This window comes from Talpa occidentalis, unplaced genomic scaffold, assembly GCF_014898055.3.
Source record: "Talpa occidentalis isolate TD23 unplaced genomic scaffold, MPIMG_talOcc4v2.1 talOcc4.11, whole genome shotgun sequence".
Classification (NCBI taxonomy): Eukaryota; Metazoa; Chordata; class Mammalia; order Eulipotyphla; family Talpidae; genus Talpa; species Talpa occidentalis.
In genome coordinates, this window is record NW_023601104.1 from 5,261,420 (window position 1) to 5,280,865 (window position 19,446).

General features: G+C 35.7%; 1 protein-coding gene across 1 annotated transcript in view; it reads right to left on the minus strand.

Moving 5' to 3' along the window:
* The window catches only part of AQR (aquarius intron-binding spliceosomal factor), an 87,957-nt gene that overhangs the window by 17,816 nt on the left and 50,695 nt on the right, over positions 1 to 19,446 (minus strand). The window contains exons 20-27 of the mRNA XM_037502164.2: positions 18,814 to 19,055; positions 17,030 to 17,176; positions 16,214 to 16,283; positions 13,965 to 14,075; positions 10,788 to 10,897; positions 7,238 to 7,373; positions 5,126 to 5,335; positions 2,683 to 2,820 (exon numbers count right to left, since the gene is read on the minus strand). Of these exons, the coding sequence (XP_037358061.1) occupies positions 2,683 to 2,820; positions 5,126 to 5,335; positions 7,238 to 7,373; positions 10,788 to 10,897; positions 13,965 to 14,075; positions 16,214 to 16,283; positions 17,030 to 17,176; positions 18,814 to 19,055 (1,164 nt within the window). The remainder of the gene's footprint in view (positions 1 to 2,682; positions 2,821 to 5,125; positions 5,336 to 7,237; positions 7,374 to 10,787; positions 10,898 to 13,964; positions 14,076 to 16,213; positions 16,284 to 17,029; positions 17,177 to 18,813; positions 19,056 to 19,446) is intronic.

Genomic DNA, 19,446 nt, shown 5'->3' on the forward strand with positions numbered 1-19,446 from the left:
ATTAGTCCCTTCTCCCCTCTTCCTCTTTCCTCCCTGAACCACTGATACAATGATCACCAAGTCACGTCAACTCTTGGTTTCAAATCCTTCATAACCTTAAAATTGTCTTAGAAAAAAAAATCTCTTAAAATGGCCCACATGAGCTGTATTAAGTATGTCCTTCCTTCAGTCCAGGCCCTGCTTTCATCTTCTCCTTCATGTCACCTTTCTCTTTACCCACTAAACTTCAACCACATTGACCTATTTCATTTTCTCTGACTGGCAAAACGAGGCCTGTCTCAGAACCTTGGCAGTGAGGTGCTATTCTCACTTTGCCTTCTGTCTGCTTGGCGCTACTGCATTCTTTAAATATCAGCTTCAAACCCATGTTTTATCCAGGCCTTCTCTCACTTCCTAAAATACAAAAATGCGTTTCCCAGTACTCTGTTCCTTTGTCTCCCAGCAATTTAAAGTCTGTCTTCCCACTAGCCCAGTCTGTAGTAATGTGAGGCACTGCACATTTGTAAAATAATGAAAAACCAAGTTTCTCCCACAGAGAAAATTTCATTCTTTGTTTGATTATTACTTCTATCTACACAATTCTTTTCTAGGTCGCTTCTCAACATGTTTTATTTTTCTCCTCTGCTTCAAATTCTGGTTACTATTTAGTATGACATCCTATCCCTTGTTTTATTGGTACAATATCTTCTTTGCAAATCACACTAAGTATAAATTAGAGTTCCTTAGTTTTCAATTTTAAGTTTCCCTCTTTGCTTTTTTTGGGGAGGAGGTGCGAGATGGAAGCATACTTACCCTTAATGTTTAATTAACTCTCCTCTTTAAAACTACTGCTTATATATTCTGTAAGTTCTGTGCTACTCAATTTTACTTGATGGTTTAGGCATGTGGACAAGTCTCTTCTCTACCTGATGGTGAATTACCTCTTATTTTATAGTCTAAATAAAATTAATCACCTATTACAGTGATTAATTAGGTCATTCTGGTGGAAGCTTAGGAAAAAGAGAAATTTAAAAAGCCACATTTTCTCATAAGTTCCTGCATATAGTTTCAGGACAATAGCTACAATACATACAAGAGTGGGAGTAGATCAAAGGCAACAGCTTTAAGCACTGCCTCCTGCAAAACAACTCTGAACATAATGCAATTTAACTTATAAAAACATATCTATAGTTTGCTCTTTAAAAAAATTTTAATTATAAAAAAAATGATGAAGTAATATGGAAGGAAGAGAGGGCACCAATATCCATCTATGTCTGCTCAGAAGTAGCACAGAATGAAAAGACAAAGTCTAAAATGGAAATTTATTATGTCTTTTGAAAAGCACAAAGGAAATTATAAAGGTTGAAATAATGGTTAATTGGGGAGTATCAGGGAAGCAGGGGGCTATCTTATTTAATTAGCTCTACAAGGGTTTTAAACTCTTAAACCAGATGCATGTGTAAGTTTGGTAAAAATGAACTTGAAATTAAAAATATAGAAAATCTAAGGGATACTATTAGCATTCAAGTTAACAATCTTCTGCTATGTGGCATGATGTAAGTTAAGAAAATGAGTAATGAACATCTGACAAGCTACAAGTAATGCTTTAGAGAGTATCATTTAAGTAACTCCATAAAAGCATAAAATGCTAAATATGCCTTGTTATTAAATTAAATATGCCTTGTTATTAAATATGCCTTGTTATTAAATTAATATGACTTGATGTCAAATTCAAGGTATATTTTGTTACCCCCAAGATTGAAATAGGTAAAAAATGCTCATTAATAATTTACAAAAGGGGAAGTTCATACCACTAAGGTAAAATCTCACTACCTTTTAATAAATTATCATTTTTGTCCTATCTTGTAGCTGAGGAACATTTCATTCAAGATAACAACTCCATCACCTTGTATTTAGCACTTATGTTCCAGTGACCTCGAAACATTAAAATTGTCGGTTACTTTCATCAACAACAAGTACTTCGATAACTTTGAACTTAAGTCATTACACACTCTATTTTAAAAAACAGATAAACCAGTTGCAATTTGCATTAAAAATGAGAGAAAAGATCTATCTACAAAGTCAAATTTATTGGTCAATTATTATATGACTCTTCAATCAAGTCACAGGCTAACAGACTATACCCTTTAGCTCTCCCCGTCTTTAATCATATGAAGTAATTTGATTATTTTATTTTATAGTCTAAATAAAAGTATTCCATACTCTTTTATGGAAGACTTTTCATATACTGAAATGAATAAACAACTGGGAGAGGATATGTGCTTAAAATGTAAATGATGCAAGCACACAGATGTCTAATAGGTGAAAAACATTATCAAATGTTATTTTAATAGCTTTTAGTTCTGTTTGGATAATTTTTAACATAGTGGAAATAAATCAACCCACCTTAACAAGTATTAGAATTTGGTTAGACAATCATATTATCATAATGTTACTCACTGGACATATTACCTACCACTAGATTTAAAATAATTAAATTTGGAGTTCACCTGTTATAAATACATGGGAGGCTGTCATCACCATTAAAAGACACCTCTTTTAGTAATTTCAAGTGCAAACTGCAAACCTCAATTAAGTGAGCCAATCTTGAAAGAAAATGGCCTAGCTACAAAAAAAAAAAAAAAAAAAGGAAAGAAAAGAAATAAAAACCTAACAGCAGCTTAGAATAGATGAATTCTTTACCTTGAAACCTAACTTGACTAAGTCATGTCGTTTTAAGGCAGCATGAGTACAGGTCATAGCAATGATTTTGGCTTCTTTCACCAAAAGGTATTTAGATCTGTCCAGTCCACTACGAAGCAGTTCAGAGGCTCTGAATTCCTATGGGGGTGGGTGGAAGTGAAAAATTTTAAGAAAATAACTATAATTTATGCATATATTCATACACCCTAGTTGATGAGATTTAATTCTTGAGAAAATAATAAAATCTATCATAAATCAAGTCTAATGAATTATAATCGTTTATTATTAGTTAGGTGTTAACTTAGTTCAAATCACAGCTGATATTCAAACTACAATTCAGACTGTTTTGTAAGGTAAAATATTTACAACAAAAACATGAATACTGAACAAAACAACAATCATCACTATATACATGAAATACTCAGGGTCCTGCCAGGAAAACTGAAACTATTTCCATTATTCATAACAAAGGGAATGGAATAGAGGTCTGGTTTATACAGATGATAGAGAAGCAGAAAGTCCAACTTGAGAGTGGTGAAGCAACAGCAGGAAGTTACTACCAGTCCTAAGGTAAGAGGGAGAAAGAGAGGAGACACTGCTAACAGAGCCCAGGCAGTGGGGTATCAGAATAAGCTTGGAGCCACAGTGGCCGGGCCAACAGAAACTAGAGACATGGAGGAGATGAAACGGCAGTCAGAGAAGGCGGGCAGAGAAATATCCTGACTTCTCAGTTTTTGCTATTCCTCCTGCATCTCTCATTGGCTAAATCCAGCCAGGAGTCAGTTGACAAGGAATGCCGGGAAATAATATCTCCAAGGATCAACTCCCATTTCTCCCCAAACCATGGCAGGGATCACTCATACAGCAATTGGGGATGGACAACAGATGGATGTTAGGAGCAAACAAATCCAAGCAGAGCACCTAATACTGAATTTTATCAAATTTGGACATTATGTTATACTTACTTTAGACCTTTCAGGCACTTTTCATCTTTTAAGTAATTAAAACCTTATAGGTTGAGATGCAGTACCCTGTATGTCTTTCTCCCTATCCCCTCCCAAGATAGCTACTATTAAGATTGTTTTTATGGGCCTGCCTGGTGGTGCAAGGGGTTAAGCACCGCACTGTGAAGCAATCCTCAGCCTCTGCAGCATGAGTTCGATCCCCAGCCAGCCAGGGAGCTACCCACATGGTGAAGCAGACCTCTCCTGTCTTGCCTGCTGCTCCAAGCCTCAGCAGTGTGTTTCAGTCAATCCGCCTGTTCTGTTCCCCACTCTGTCTCTGGTGAATCCTTTCACCCCCCACATCTCTGACCTGTGCCCCAGCTCTTGTATGCCTAAATAAATAAATCTTTAAAAAAAAAAAAAAAAAGAATTGTTTTTATGCCCCTGCTTTTTGTCTACGTAATCATAAACGTAATCATAATAGTGTTGTACAGGCTTTACAATGTGATTATCATACTGTTATTCTGTATCTACTATCGATCCATCCATCTACCTACCCATACCATGTATCAATATTTTCTGAATATCTACTATGTGCAGGAAACTGTTCTAAGAAGTAGAATATGATTGGATCTAAAAAGTCAAAGAGAAAAAGTCTCAGTCCTTTTCGCCTGTAGTAAGCCTACACCTTATTTTTATTTATTTATTAAAAAAAAGAGATTTATTTATTTATTTATACGCGCACTGGGTATAGTCAGAGGCGCAGGAGGGTGAGAGAATTCACCAGAGCCAGAGCAGGAAGCAGAACAGGCAGACCGACGAAATACACCGCTGGAGAGGTCTGCCACGCCATGTGGGACCCTCGCCCAGTGGCCAGGGATTGAACTGGCGCTGCAGAGGCTGCGGGCAGCTTCACAACCCAGCGCTCAACCACTGAGCCACCATATGAGGCCCTACGCCTTATTTTTATCTTGGAGGATCTGAGCCCAAATGTGATCCCTTTCTAGAAATGCTGTAGTCTTCCACTGATGTTTTCCATGGGGAATGAGAAAACCAGGAAGCATCTCAGGCGAGGGATCCCTGCAAGCCAGACATGTTCTTCCCTGTCCCTGTCCCCTTTATATAGTAGTGATCTTTGTTTCACTTTAATAATAAAGATCCATTATGCTGATTAACACAGCAACCTCAATTTTTCTGCCCACTGGTCAAGAGGTAGGAAGAACTTAGAAGGACCACGTGGTATTCTCAAACTCCAATTCAAAGAAGTACTGTTAAATTTCCTGCCAGAATTATTCCTTTCTTAAATACTAAGAATTTATACTAGAAAAGTCAGAATAATGGGGTCCAATTCATATCTTCATTTTTATTGATCCCTTGAACTAAAATTATAAACATCTTCAACAGTCACACTTAAAAGCAACATTTCATACTAATGAAAAGACCAAACAACTAATCCTGAAACCTTTAAAGGAAAGTTAAAAGGACTTGAAACTCCTTACCTCAAGCTGTGTAAAGATTTTCTTAATATGCCTGAAACATCCTTCAGCAATTTCCATGTCTTCTTCGTAAGATCGGCTTTTAAAAATGGGTTGAGGAGCATTTGCAAAGTATTCATGAAAGGGGAAGAAAGTGGAGACTTCTGAAACATCTGGCAATGTATTACCTTTATTTTTCACTTTGCTGATATACTCTTCCCAACGAGACATTACCTATAGGAAAAAGGGACTTAAGCTCAAATTTACCAGCTAATTAAGTCTTAAATAACAAAATAAAAAAAAAAACTAATAAAAACAAGAGCTAGTAGGTAAAAGAAAAGCAATTTTTGACATAAGAGTACTATTTCTTACCCAAGGCACTATTAAACTGCCCTTCTTTCATAAAACTAAGCTTTAAGATTGTAGGAAATAAAAGGCTCTTAAATCAAAATGGAAGACATTGGAAAGAAGTTCAGGATAAATTCACGGGACTTCATCTTAGACATTTCAGATTCTCCACATATACTCAAGACAGTTTATTACAGATGCTTAAAAATGGACAAAAACATTTCTTATTTCAGTTTCTCTCCACATATGACAATCAAGTTTTTAATCAATTTGGCACCTGTCAACACTTCACCCAGACCTTTTTAATTTTTCTGATTCTCTTTAGTATATTTATGGACAACCTCTTAAGCTGAATGAACACATATTTGAGAGCTAATTTTAAAAACACTTGCAATAAAAGTCAATTACAGTATTAACTATGCCTCTGTCCTCCAGTTCATATTCAAATTCAACTTTTGTAATCCTCCAGGATGTTTTTCTATTATAACTTTAGTGTTTCTCAAAGTGTGGTCCTTAGCTGGAATATCTGACAAGTTAAAAATGTGGATTCCTGTGCTACCCCCTACTGAAAGAGAATCTGAGGGGAACAACTTTCCCAGTGTGATTCTTATGTGTTGAAAATTATTGATCTGCATTGTAAAGGCTCAAGTTCATTTTCCCCCAAATTTATTACTAAGCCTCCCTAATTTACAGATGATTTCTCCCTGAGAATACAGGGACTTTCACTTTGTGCCAAATATGTAACTAAGCATGGTATTTACTATATTATTTAAAGTTTTAACAAGTCTAAGTTTAACATCAACTACTTTCCAAGATGATGCATATAATCTTCCCTGTTTCACAAGAAACCATGACATCTGCCCATTTTTATTGTTATACAAATAAGAAAAGTTAAACAAAAATCTTTCATTATTGGCCTCCCCTGGTGGCACAGCGGTTGAGCACGGGGCTGCCCGCAGCCTCTGCAGCACTGGTTCGATCCTCGGCCACCAGCGAGGGTCCCACATGATGTGCAGACCTCTCCTGCCACGCCCGCTGCTCCCCTCAGCAGTGTTCTTTGACAGTCTACCTGTTCTGTTCCCTGCTCTGGCTCTGGTGAATTCTCTCAACCTCCCGCGCTTCTAACTGTACCCAGTGCTTGTATAAATAAATAAATCTTTTTTTAAAAAAATCTTTCATTATTTGATTATGCTGTGATTTAAAATTATTAGTAAATCAACTAATAGTTTATTCTTATTCATTTTATTTAGCTTCCTATTTTCATATAAAAAAATTAATTCTAACAAAGCAAAATTTTTTTTAAAATTTACCTTTAGAATGAGTAAAAATAATTTTTAACTTAAACTCCCATTTTGAAACTTGTTCTAAAATATGCTTTCTAGAAATTTTAAAGGAAAATATATTTTTGTTCATTATTTGATTAACATACATAGTAAAAGTCAGTCACACAACTGCACTTTGTTACCAAAGAATAACTAGAATATTTAATTACAGTATCCCAGTGATGAAAAAAGAGATTGGAAACTTGTTAATAATAAAAAAAAATTTTAATGTAGCATCATTGACCTTTCACAGAATAAGTCATCAGAGTTACTTAACAAGGAAAACTGAAAATAGGAAACAAGAACATTTAACATTCATAAATATAGTTTTGGCAATAGTGTATCATTTCAATTTACTAAATAAGAAAATTATTTCAAGATAGCTTTTGCAGTGTCTCAAGAATTCATCCCAGTTCCCAATGGAAGACAACAGTATAACAAAATATGTTTTACCTTAATCCCTTACCTGATACAAGAAAAAATAGCCTGCAGTTTCACAAGTGTATGAAGCATCCCCTGGGACTCCTAGACTCTTCTGCAAACGTTTGACTTCCTCTAAAAGTTCTATTCTTCGAGCCAGGACATAATTAACTCTTCCATACCTAGAAATTTCAATTAAGCAAAATGGCAAAATTATGAAATGAGACTTTCAGGAATATTTTGTAGGCAAAATATTCAAGAAAACCTTCAAAATACAATGTAAACCATCTTACCTAAAAAAAAAAAAAAAAAAAAAAAGCTGAATAACAGAGTATATAAAATGACAAATTACCACAGTGGGAAAATAAAATCAAAAATAAGATAAAACTCATAATACAATCATACTAAAATTAAAACTATAAATGGCCACACAGAGAAAGAATAGAAAATAGAATTTATATTTATATTTAACTATAAATCGTGGTTTCTTGCTGTTTTATATCAAAGTTTACTTTAAGTCTACTCTATGGATCTTCGCTGATTTGCCAATGTGTTCATTTCTGGGGGAAGAAAAATCAACTGCACCATTAAATACACCATTAATTAATTCCTCTCCCCTTTCCCATAACAAGACCTTCATAAAAAAAGAGCAGTACAAGACACTCTAGTGTCTCATCATAATAACTCAATAGTTCACAGACAGGCTGCTTTAAATAGCATTATATATATTATCAGAAAATCAGGTTAGTTTTTTTTTTTTTTGACGATTTATTTATTTATGCATACAAGAGCTGGGGTGCAGGCCAGAGATGCAGGGGATGAGAGGATTCACCAGAGACAGAGTGGGGAAGAGAATAGGCAGACTGAATGAAATACACTGCTGAGGGGAGCATCAGGCAAGACAGGAGAGGTCAGCTTCGCCATGTGGATTGCTCTCTGGCCAGCCAGGGATCCAACTTGTGCTGCAGAGGCTATAGATTGCTTCATAGTGCTTAACCCCTTGCGCCACCAGGAAGGCCCAAGCAGGTTAGTTCTAAAGCTTTTTAAAAGTAATTTTTAAATGTGTTTGATCATTCTTTGTCATCTACATATCCCAGCATGTAGTGTGGCACCTGGTATGCTCATCACTATTTACATAATGAGTAAGACAACTGAAATTTAGAGTATCTGACCCAGCCATATAGAGTTAAGAAAAAAACAATGGTAGAACCAGAAGTGGATCCTAAAGTCTAAACATACTCTTTCAACAATAACAAAGTATCTCCTAAAACCTGTTAATGCTTAAAAAAAAAAAAAAAAAAAAAGACATGCTTTAATGTTTTTAAGAATTTTCCAACTTAGGTATAAACAATAAAGAAGATAACTTTTTGCTGTTTCCTTATCGTAATTTAAAACTTTTCCTACATTGAACCCTTTGGTAGTGAGAACAAAATTAGTGATGTTTATAAATAATCTGTAATAAAATGATAAAATTATTGTGATACAATGTGTTGTAATACAATTTTTAATTTAAAAAGCACTCTACAATGGAAATCAATGTACTATTAGCTTACTCTGTAACTCTGAAACTATCCTTAAAAAACAGTCTCTTACTTAATTTTAAAAAAGTAATACATACAAATATAAATAGTAGCATGATTGTTTAAATAAAAGACTAACAGACTTGTGTTAGAGTAAACAAATTGTGTATGGCAACTCCTGATGTACAATCTCACTAGGTTTTCAATTTTTTTCTTTTGGGAAAGAGACATTTCTTTTACTATGAGATAATATTTACTGGATTTCTTTTTAATTATCATGAAGAGAAATAAAAAAACGACAGTTTGAATAAGTACACACCTATTAATAAGACAGGAGTTTGGCTTACATATCAGAAAGCAGAAAGTATTTTCCCTCCAAAAACTTGATATTATCTAAAAATCATTAAAAAAAATTCTACTTCGGTTCTACTATAATATTCTTTAAAAATGATAAATTCTGTTGTAATATAATTATAGTATTTAGCATTCCATTAGCAACTTTATGTTCACTATATTCTAGACTACTAGATTTTAGAATCTAGCCCACTTTTGTAAATTAGTTTTAATATGAGGAAATACCCAAAGAAAATATTTAAAGAAGTATCATAGGCTGGTCCAAAATTAAGAATCTAAAGCCACAAATAACTTAATGTGTCTGTTCTTTGCCCTCTGGTGTTTTGGAAGCTAACAAATGTTCAGTGAGTTCCATAATACAAGAACCCAAAATAGATACAACATAATAATTTAATATTCTTAGCTCTTTTGATGTCTATGATCAATTTAGTAAAAGGTCATGTTCAATAGCCAAAGGCTGTATTAAATATGTGCAGCTGTTAATTATGCCTATTGCATGGAATTATGCTTTAAAAGTAGATTTAAATATAAATGAAAAGTTATTATAAAGCAACTTAGGAAAAAAATACTAATGACAGAAGAAATTCAATTTGTAAAATTTTAGTCACTTTACAATATGTAATATTAAAGTCCAGCTACACTGGAAATAGGACCCTGAAACAGTACACACAACCCTGAAGTATCATTAATATTCAATTGCATTTCATTAAATGAATCAACTTCCTAATTGGTACCCAAGATATATGCAAATTAAATATGTGGATGAAATGTGAAAAAAAAATGTAATGTTGTGCAGTTTTAAATTGACTATATTAAAAATCACCTCAGTGAATTGAAAGCAAATGGTAATCTTCAATTTTAAAAAGATGAACAAGGGGCCTCCCCTCCCCGGTGGCACAATGGGTTAAGCACAGCGCTGTGAAGCTGTCTGCAGCCTGTGCAGTGTGGGTTTGATTCCCGGCTGGCCAGGGAGAAACCCACACGGCGAACCTGATCTTTCCCACCTCGCTCACTGCTCCCCTCAGCAGTGTCTTCGGTTCATCTGCCTGTTCTGCTCCCTGCTCCGTCTCTGGTGAATTTTCTCACCCTCCCGCGCCTCTGACCGTACCCCAGTTCTTGTAGAAATAAATCTTTAAAAAAAAATAAATAAAAATAAAAAGATGAACAAGATATTTCCCTTCACTGAAATAACTGTATGCTTGAGGAAAAATGTCATAAACATAGGGACTTGAACTTGAGGGAGATAATAGTCTTTTTTTTTTTTTTTTTTTAAAGAGCATTTTTTTTTTATTGTTAAGATTTATTTATTTATTTATTTATACAAGCACTGGGTACAGTCAGAAGCGCGGGAGGGTGAGAGGATTCACCAGAGCCAGAGCGGGGAACAGAACAGGTAGACCCATGAAGTACACTGCTGAGGGGAGCAGCGGGCGGCAGGAGGGGTCTGCGCGCCATGTGGGACCCTCCTCTGGTGGCCAGGGAGCAGCCGGGGATCGAACCGACACTGCAGAGGCTGCGGGCAGCTTTGCAACCCAGCGTTCAACTGCTGCGCCACCGGGGAGGCCCGATAATAATCAGTCTTTAAGGTCAACCTATAGTCTAAGAAGGTTATACTAGGATCTTTCAGAATTTTTCCTGCTGTTTCTTTAAGAAAGAAAGAGAAGGTTAAAAATTCTTTTATATACTATTTCAAAACAATGTACATCTATCCCATTTGTTGACCTGCTGAAATCTTTCTCCGTCTCTAGCTCTTCTTCTCCATGACCGAGACGCAGGAGGTGGCGCTCGTCAATGTCCAAAGCCATGATTTTCTCAAACAACTGGTTCAGTGCCTGAAGAATGAAACAAAAAGATGGTGAGTTTTACAGAAACAACAGGCTCCTTTAGATATAATAAAAATTAACATTCAGAAGGAAAGAAAAGAATGATTGTTGCCAGTTAGATAAAAACCAAAACCAAAACAAAGAAACAGGTCTTGTATTTAGGCCATTTATAATTTAAACAAAACAGGTATTTTAAAATTGATTTTCAACTTTGCTGTCTGTGCATACTTGGTTTAATGAATAATCAGAGACCACAAAGTCACCTATCTTTCAACACTGATTCTAATTTATGAAAAAAAAAAAAAAAAGCTTTGGCTTAGTTTCTATTTTTCCCAAGTAATAACAAATACTAAAATAATGAATATTCACACACAATTTCATTTCACTCAAACAAATTTCCACGGGTTGTAGAGCTTTTATGGTTGAAGGAGCTCAGGCATTGTGTAGGTGGAATATATCAAGAGGGCCACAAAGTGCAAAGGTAAAGTGCATCATTTAAATCTTAGGCTGAGGGCCTCCTCGGTGGCGCAGCGGTTGAGCGCTGGGTTGCGAAGCTGCCCGCAGCCTCTGCAGCGCCGGTTCGATCCCCGGCTGCTCCCTGGCTACCGGAGGAGGGTCCCGCATGGCGCGCAGACCTCTACCTGACGTCCGCTGCTCCCCTCAGCAGTGTACTTCGGTCCTTCTGCCTGCTCTGCTCCCCACTCTGGCTCTGGTGAATTCTCTCACTCTCCCGCGCTTCTGACTGTACCCATTGCTTGTATAAATAAATTAAATAAACAAAATAAATAAATAAATAAAAATCTTTAAAAAAAAAATAAATAAATCTTAGGCTGAAAGTCTAAAGTTCTCTAAGCAACAATGTGCAAAGCACTCATTTATTGCAAACTACTCTGATGAAATTCATGTAGAAGTCACTTCTTTCTACCTATGAAATGTTTATATTTAGGGTTCTCTCAAATTCTAGTATTATCTGAACATCTGTAGTCAAGATTACAGGAAGGCAAAAGTTTCATATGGTAAGACGTATCATTTAAAAATTAGTCTCCACTCAAGTAACTGTAATCTACCATCAGCCTAAACCCATTCATCAAATCAACACGCAGTCTCATAAACACTGCAGCTACAAAATGTAAATACTGATAACTCTTCTTACCAAAATCCCAGCAATTAGAGTATAGGAACTGAAGAGATTAATGTAAATTTTCAGGAAAAAATTCCCCACTATTCAAACTCTTGATACTTACCTTCTAACTTGAGGCCCAACAGATCATACCACATGTTATTACTCACAAACCAAATTTTTGATATCCAAACTAAAGAACCACAAAAATACAGAAACAAAAAATACTTCCACATTGCAATATTGGAAAAAACTGCAAGACTTCATTGTGAATGAGAGTAATGCTGGAGAACTGCTTGAAAATTAAGATCTGACAAAGCAGTTGTGAAAAATCAATCAAAAAATTTAACAGACATCAAAATGTGTGATTTGATTATCATAGGATCCAAAAAGGTACTTAGCAAACAATGAAGTCTCTGATTACTTGCAACATAACTTTCTTCTCTATCTCTGGATCAGACAAGTCAATCTTAAGTAGAAGATACTTACGAAGTCACTATCAAGTTGTGACCAAACATGTAAAATAATACTCAAATTATTCTTTACTCTTGAGAATATGCAAATAAGTAAAATTATTACAGACTACATTATGGAAAAAAATATTGTAACAATTTTTCTCTTTTATTAAGACAGTTTCAGTCAACACTCTCCCCTATATAATTTTATTTATTTATTTTTAATAGAGGCATGTTTTTATTTATTTGTGTTTGTTTGTTTTGTTATACATGCACTGGGTACTGTCAGAAGCGCGGGAGAGTGAGAGAATTCACCAGAGCCAGAGCGGGGAGCAGAGCAGGCAGAAGGACCGAAGCACACTGCTGAGGGGAGCAGTGGGCGGCAGGAGAGGTCTGCGCGCCATGTGGGACCCTCCTCCGGTGGCCGAGGGCAGCTTCCCAACCCAGCGCTCAACCGCTGCGCCACCGGGGAGGCCTCCCCCATATAATTTTAGTAAACTATACAATGTGCCACCGTTACTTATTAACTTCAAAGGTATAAAAACATCACAAAGAAATGAACTGAATTGTATTAATTACAATTAACTGTATTAATTGTAATAATTTAAAAAACCTGTAGCTTAAAAGTCAACGAACAATAGGATACCTGACATTTAGCATTCTAAAAGCCCAGTGTTTCTTTGTAGATCAACTCTTAAAGAATCAGTCAATTAAAGTCACCAATTTTAATATGTATTCAGAGAAAATAAGTACCCTTGAAGGTTTAGACTAACATGCAAGTTTTACAGTGTCTCAGGATGTTCTGAGAACTGCTATCATGTTTTACTAGAGAGTCAATAAATGTTACCTATTCTTGTTCATTTCTGTTGCGCTAGTAACTACCAGAGAACACGGGTGTAAAGATAATTTTTTGTAAGTTAGGGCATTATTTATAGGAAAGAAGTTAGTTCCTATTGCTTTCATTACTTATAAATGCCTTATGCATTAGAACTGCAGTCTTAGTTCCTCCATGTAATATAGATATTCATACATATACTTCATAAGGATACAAAATTTAATCCAGTATTAGTAAGCTTAGAGTTAGGTTTATAGTAATTCTACCAAAAAAAGCTACTAATAAAGGTTAGTGCTTTCAGTATCAAAGCAAAAGCTTAGCATGGAAGATGGAGGGAAAATGCCATTTTATTTAATCCAAATATTTGACCATCTAGCCAAATATTTTCCTTAGCTTTTCCACATTTTGATGCTCTGCATTAGAAATAAAAGGTTATTTTTCTATTTATATCAACATAAATTATAATGAAAGCAACAGGTGATAATCTAAGAGTAGCTCAATAACAAACATCATACTCACCAGCTTTTCCTGGTATTCTGTGTTACTTATGTTCAGTTATTATACAAACAGAAATTTCCACTGTGTTTTTGTTCATCACCTTCTTCTTCTCTTTTACTCCCTCCACATTCATTCTATATATGCACATGTCTGTAAACATACACTTACCTGATTGGAATGAGTAACAATCAGAGTTCTCTGCTCTGGGAAATTGTGGTAAATGTTAGATATGATCTGGACTGCCACATCTGTTTTTCCAGTACCTGGTGGGCCTACAACCTACAAAGGTGATGAACACATAGCAAATTAATAAATTAGACAACAGAAATTCTAAAATTGAAAGATAAAACAAATTAAAAAATTTACTAGATGAATTCAATAGTAGAATAGATAGAATAAAGTCTGAACTTGAAGCTAAATCAACAGAAATCACCCAACCAGAACAACAAGCAGAAAAATTAGGTTGAAACAAAATAGTCTCATGAATCTGCAGGGCAATACTAAGTAGCCTAAAATTCATGTCATTGACATTTTAGAAGGAGAGAAAAAAAGCAGAGTATAGAAAAAAATATTTAAAGAAATAACGGCTGGGCCTCCCTGGTGGTACAAGGGATTGAGATGCAACCTATAAAGCTTGCTGCAGCCACTCCAGCACAAGTTCAATCCCTGGCCAGGGAGCTACCCACATGGTGCAGCAGACCTCTCCTGTCTCGCCCGCTGCTCCCTTCAGCAGTGTATTTCAGTCAGTCTGCCTGTTCTGTTCCCCACTCTGTCTCTGGTGAATCTTCTCAGTCCCCACAACTCTGGCCTGTACCCTAGTTCTTGTATGCATAAATAAGTAAATCTTAAAAAAAAAACCACAACTTCCCAAATCTGGCAAAGAGATAACCCACAGATTCAAGATGCTCAGTGAATCTCAAACAGAATAATGCTAAAGAAATCCATAGCTAAATGACTGAAAACTAAAGAGAAAGAAAATTCTAACGGCACTGAGAAATATTATAGCCTATAGGTAGCAGAATAATGTTTCAAATGCCTGCAATTTCTCTCAGAAACCATGGAAGCCAGAAGGAAGTAGAATAACATTTTAAGGTGCTAAAAGGAAAGAACTGTCAAATCAAAATTCTATGGCCTATGAAAATATCTTTAAAGAATTAAAGTGCATTAGAGACATATCACTTGAAGAAAAGTAACGATAAGTAAGAAAAGTAACGATAAAAGCAGAGTTGATCTTAAAAGTGGTAAAAGAGTTCTTCAGAAAGAAAGGAAGTGTTACCAGAAGAAAGTTGAAACATCAGGAATGAAGGATAGATGCTAAATATAATTGTCTTTTCTACAATCCTTGATAGTGTGCCTACAAGAAAAAAATCTTACTTGCCTGGTGGCATTTTCAAGGTATTTATGCAACACATTTAGCACAGGGCAATGATTACACAAAAGGGAAGGTAAAGGGAGGTTAGGATCCTCCATTTAACTCAGACAAAATACGAATTCTACCACAGACTGTGAAAAGTTAACTATGTATACTGTAATTCTCTAGAGCAACCAATAAGAAAAAAACTATACAAGAAAAACAATAAAAGAACATAATAGCTAAATATTAATAGCAATGAACACCAAAAACTATCCTGATAACCCAAAAGAAGGTAGGGAAAGGCTAACAGGAATATAAAACAAAGGGCAAATAGAAAATACATAATAAAATGATAGGTCTAAATCCAAACATCATTACATTTAATGTAAATGGCCTAAGTATGTGAAATAAAAAGACAATGACAGAATGGTTAAACCAACTATAGGCTGTCTTCAAGAAAAACACTTTAAATATAAGAGGTAATAAATAAAAATATGAGAAAAGTTGTATCATGCAAAAACTAATCAAACACTAAGACGTAACCTATGAAGCTGTCTGAAACCTCTGTAGCATGAGTTCGATCCCCGGCCAGCCAGGGAGCAACCAACCAACATGGCGCAGCAGACCTCTCCTGACTAATCCGCTGCTCCACTTAGCAGTGTATTTCAGTGGATGTGCCTGTTCTGTTCCCCGCTCTCTGGTGAATTCTCTCACCACCCCCGCACCTCCGGCCTATACCCCAGATCTTGTATGCATAAATAAATAAATCTTAAAAAAAAAAAGTCTTACTTAGACTTTGCAGGTCACACAATCTCTATTACAAATACATAATCCGCTTTTGTAGCACAAAGGCACCCAAGGGCAATATATGAACAATGGGCATTGCTCTGTTCTAATAAACCTTTATTTATGAACACTGAAGTGACCATATGCATACAATGTCACAATTGCTTATAAACACTTTAATTAGACTGGGTTTTTGTGCTTCAAATAGAACATACTAAAAATCTGACACTTCTAGTCTGAATACAGGTAAGAAGACATATAATAGTATTTTTCTTACCATAGTTAGCCCAGGTTGCATTCCAGCACGGATGGCCTCTATCTGTGTATGAGTGAACTGAATTGTATTGCTGCAAAGAGTAAATTTAAAAGTTGGTTAAAAATATAGATAAATAACACTTAGTAAAAATTCAGACAATAACCAGAGTGCTAAACATTTGCTCTGTATATGCCCCTGTTCTCCTAATCGCTTCTTTCCCCCACTCCAGCCCTGTGGGGAGGAAAGGGAAGAGAGAAAGGGAGCGAAGTAAGAAATACATGATATCTATCTCCTTAAAAAATTTCAAGAGTTCAGTACAGTTAACAATAAGCACAATGCTGTATAATAGATCTCTGAAACTTTTGCATTTTACATGACTGAATGATTTCCTTCACCCTCGCCCCTCCACAGACTGAATAAATCTTATAGAAAGAAAAGACTACAGTTAATTTTCAATAAACTCAGCACATTTCATATCCCATTTGGAGTGTCCAAGTTCTAATTCCCAATCTAATATCAAATATAACACCACCTTGTAAGTCATAGCGGAAATGCATGATATTACTGGTACATGTAATAATACATGGCCAAGACGTAAGAACCCTATGCTCAAATAAAGAGTTGTTTTCTAATATTTATTTCTCATTCTTTTAAAGATATGATTATTGAATGGTCAAAAATGTCTGAACTATTCAGCTAAATGACAGAAGGAAAGAGGGTCTGGAAACATAAGTTACTGGGATTTTTAAAGCATCAGAAAGTTCAAAGATATTACTAATCAATTTCCGATAGCAAACTATTATTCTATACTATAATTAGCATGAATAGCAAAAATACCGTTTGGGTTGGTTGTAAGGGTAAGGGCCTCTATTAGGAATAACATGGGGTTCAACAATTAAGGTTTTTGCCTCTTCAGTGTCTTCATCTTCACCATCTGCATCTTTCCTTTTCTTTCCTTTTCCACTTCTTACTGGAAAAGTTATCCTACAAGACCAAAATCTTTGTTGATTTTTAAAATTAACAAACAATAACTTACCAGTAAGTAAAAAGCCTTTATGGTTCAAACAAAGTCATTATCTATACATAAATTTTTTTTTTTTAAAAGGAAGATTTGAAAGCACTAAAATATTTGTTAAGGATGTTCAAGTTAGGAAAAGCCACCCAATTGGGGGAAAATCAAAGAAGAAACATTTATGTCACATGTCACATGCACTGCACAAAGTGTTTTGAACACTGTCCTTCAATTAATTAGAAAAGACCTCATGGGAGAGGAGGCAGCTAGGCTGAGTGAAGAAGTTAGGTACACAAACATTGAAAGAAGACATTCCAGGAAGAAAGAAGCAACAGCAGACTGAGGCTCAAGTGCAAGTAACTAGTTTTGCCAGAGCGTAGGCTACAACAGAGAAAGTATGGCTGGAGACAGGCCAGACCCTTGTTATTGCAGCCTTCAAATATCAAGCTTTTAAGGTAGAAGTTCTTAGTCTGCCTTGGGATACCAGAAGAGGCAACTCCCAATAAGTACCCGGGAAAGTCAATAAATATCCTAAAATTCAACTGAAAAATTCATTTTCTATGTGCATTTTTTCCAGTCTTACTTTGCATAGTGAAAGGATGGGTAATACCAAAATGAAAATGCTAATAATCAAAGAGTCTAAGGGGTCAGCCCTTACTTTGATAAGCAACAGGAACAACTGAATTTTTTAGTTAGGGAGTAGAGTGACTCTAGCAGGAAGGCATGTAATGGGTCCATGTGAGGAGACAGATGGAGGAAAGACACTGCCATCATAAAGACTTAAGGTGTTGAAGGCCTAGAGAGATAGTCAGGAGGGATATGGGAAAAAAGTATCCTTAAGGGAGAATCTGTAAGACAAAGCATGATTCACAGGAGTTAAGAGATTCAAAAATAATGTTGATAATTCATGATGGGCTGACTGGAAGAATGATTTTGCCATTGCTAGGATAAGGAAAGTATGGATGAAGACTAGGTTTGGGTGTATTTATATTTAACAGTCAATAGAAAGCTGTGTTATCTAATTTCTAGTAATCCCTTTGCTACCACCCCCAAGGTGTACGGAGTGCTTTGCCAGTGATTCTTCATGATGGAATTCACTGAACAATAACGAGTTGCTTCAGATACTTTGTTCTATTTCTACTCAAATTTTAAAATCGAAGTTCATTTAGCATCAAAAGTAACAATTTTGTGAGTATTTAATTTTATGAATGCAAGCAAGGTTAAAAGAAAAAAAGATTTTTTTCTTAGAAACAAAGTTCAATATCACATAGCTATGTGCACTGAGTAGGAAATATATCAGAATATGCATAATATGCAAAGACATATTTCTTCAATCAAGTGTTATAAATATGATACAGCACTCTTCAAACAGAAAGCATTTACTGACCCCTTAGACATGAGGCTACTTTTATCACGGTATTAAAAAACAACTTCTGCACTAAGAATTCTTACTATAAGCATTTATCCCAGTGATTACTTGGTGAAGGTAAAGCCTGCCCACACAGATTCCAGCTATGGGACTCAAAATTTACTTTAGCCACAGCCCTGAGTGCTAAATTCAGACTTCACTACCCAATGACTGAAAGGACAGGCCCAGTTCTGATTTTACCTGAAAGGGGGTATCTGTAGAGCTGGGTCATCCACAGTGACTTTAACATTATGACCAGGAAAGCTGGCTTTTAAATGCTCAATGGAGAGAAATGTATCGTTGAAATCAAGGGTAGAAATCTGATTGGGCATTTTTGAATAATGTGCACTGCTTGGATCTCCATAACCTAAAATGATGTCATGCAGCCAGTCCGGTACCACACAGTCAGTGTTCATCAGGTTCCGAATAGTCTCCAGCACAGCCTGTCATAAAAGGACAGAAAACGATTGTGTCAAGAAGACATCTCAAGCATTTGCACTTCAATGGAATGCAGGACTGCTTTGCTAATCCAGAATTCCTGTGTGTTTCAGGGCAAGAAGCCATTTTCTGCTGACAGGTGCTTGGCTAGACTGAATCAACAGCTATATTTTCAGCTGATACCATATACTGAGTTAAACAAAAGACCAAATTTAGCAAGGACAGTTTATCCTTTGGAAGTTTAGACAGAATGTCAAAAATGAGTTTACCATTTGACTCCTGAGGGGCTAGATGAAAATTTGATCACATTTACACGACAGCAAGAGAATATTATAGAACAAACCCTTAAAGCAAATGCTTTCTCTTAGAAGTTCCTGGGGTTTTCTCCTCTATCTC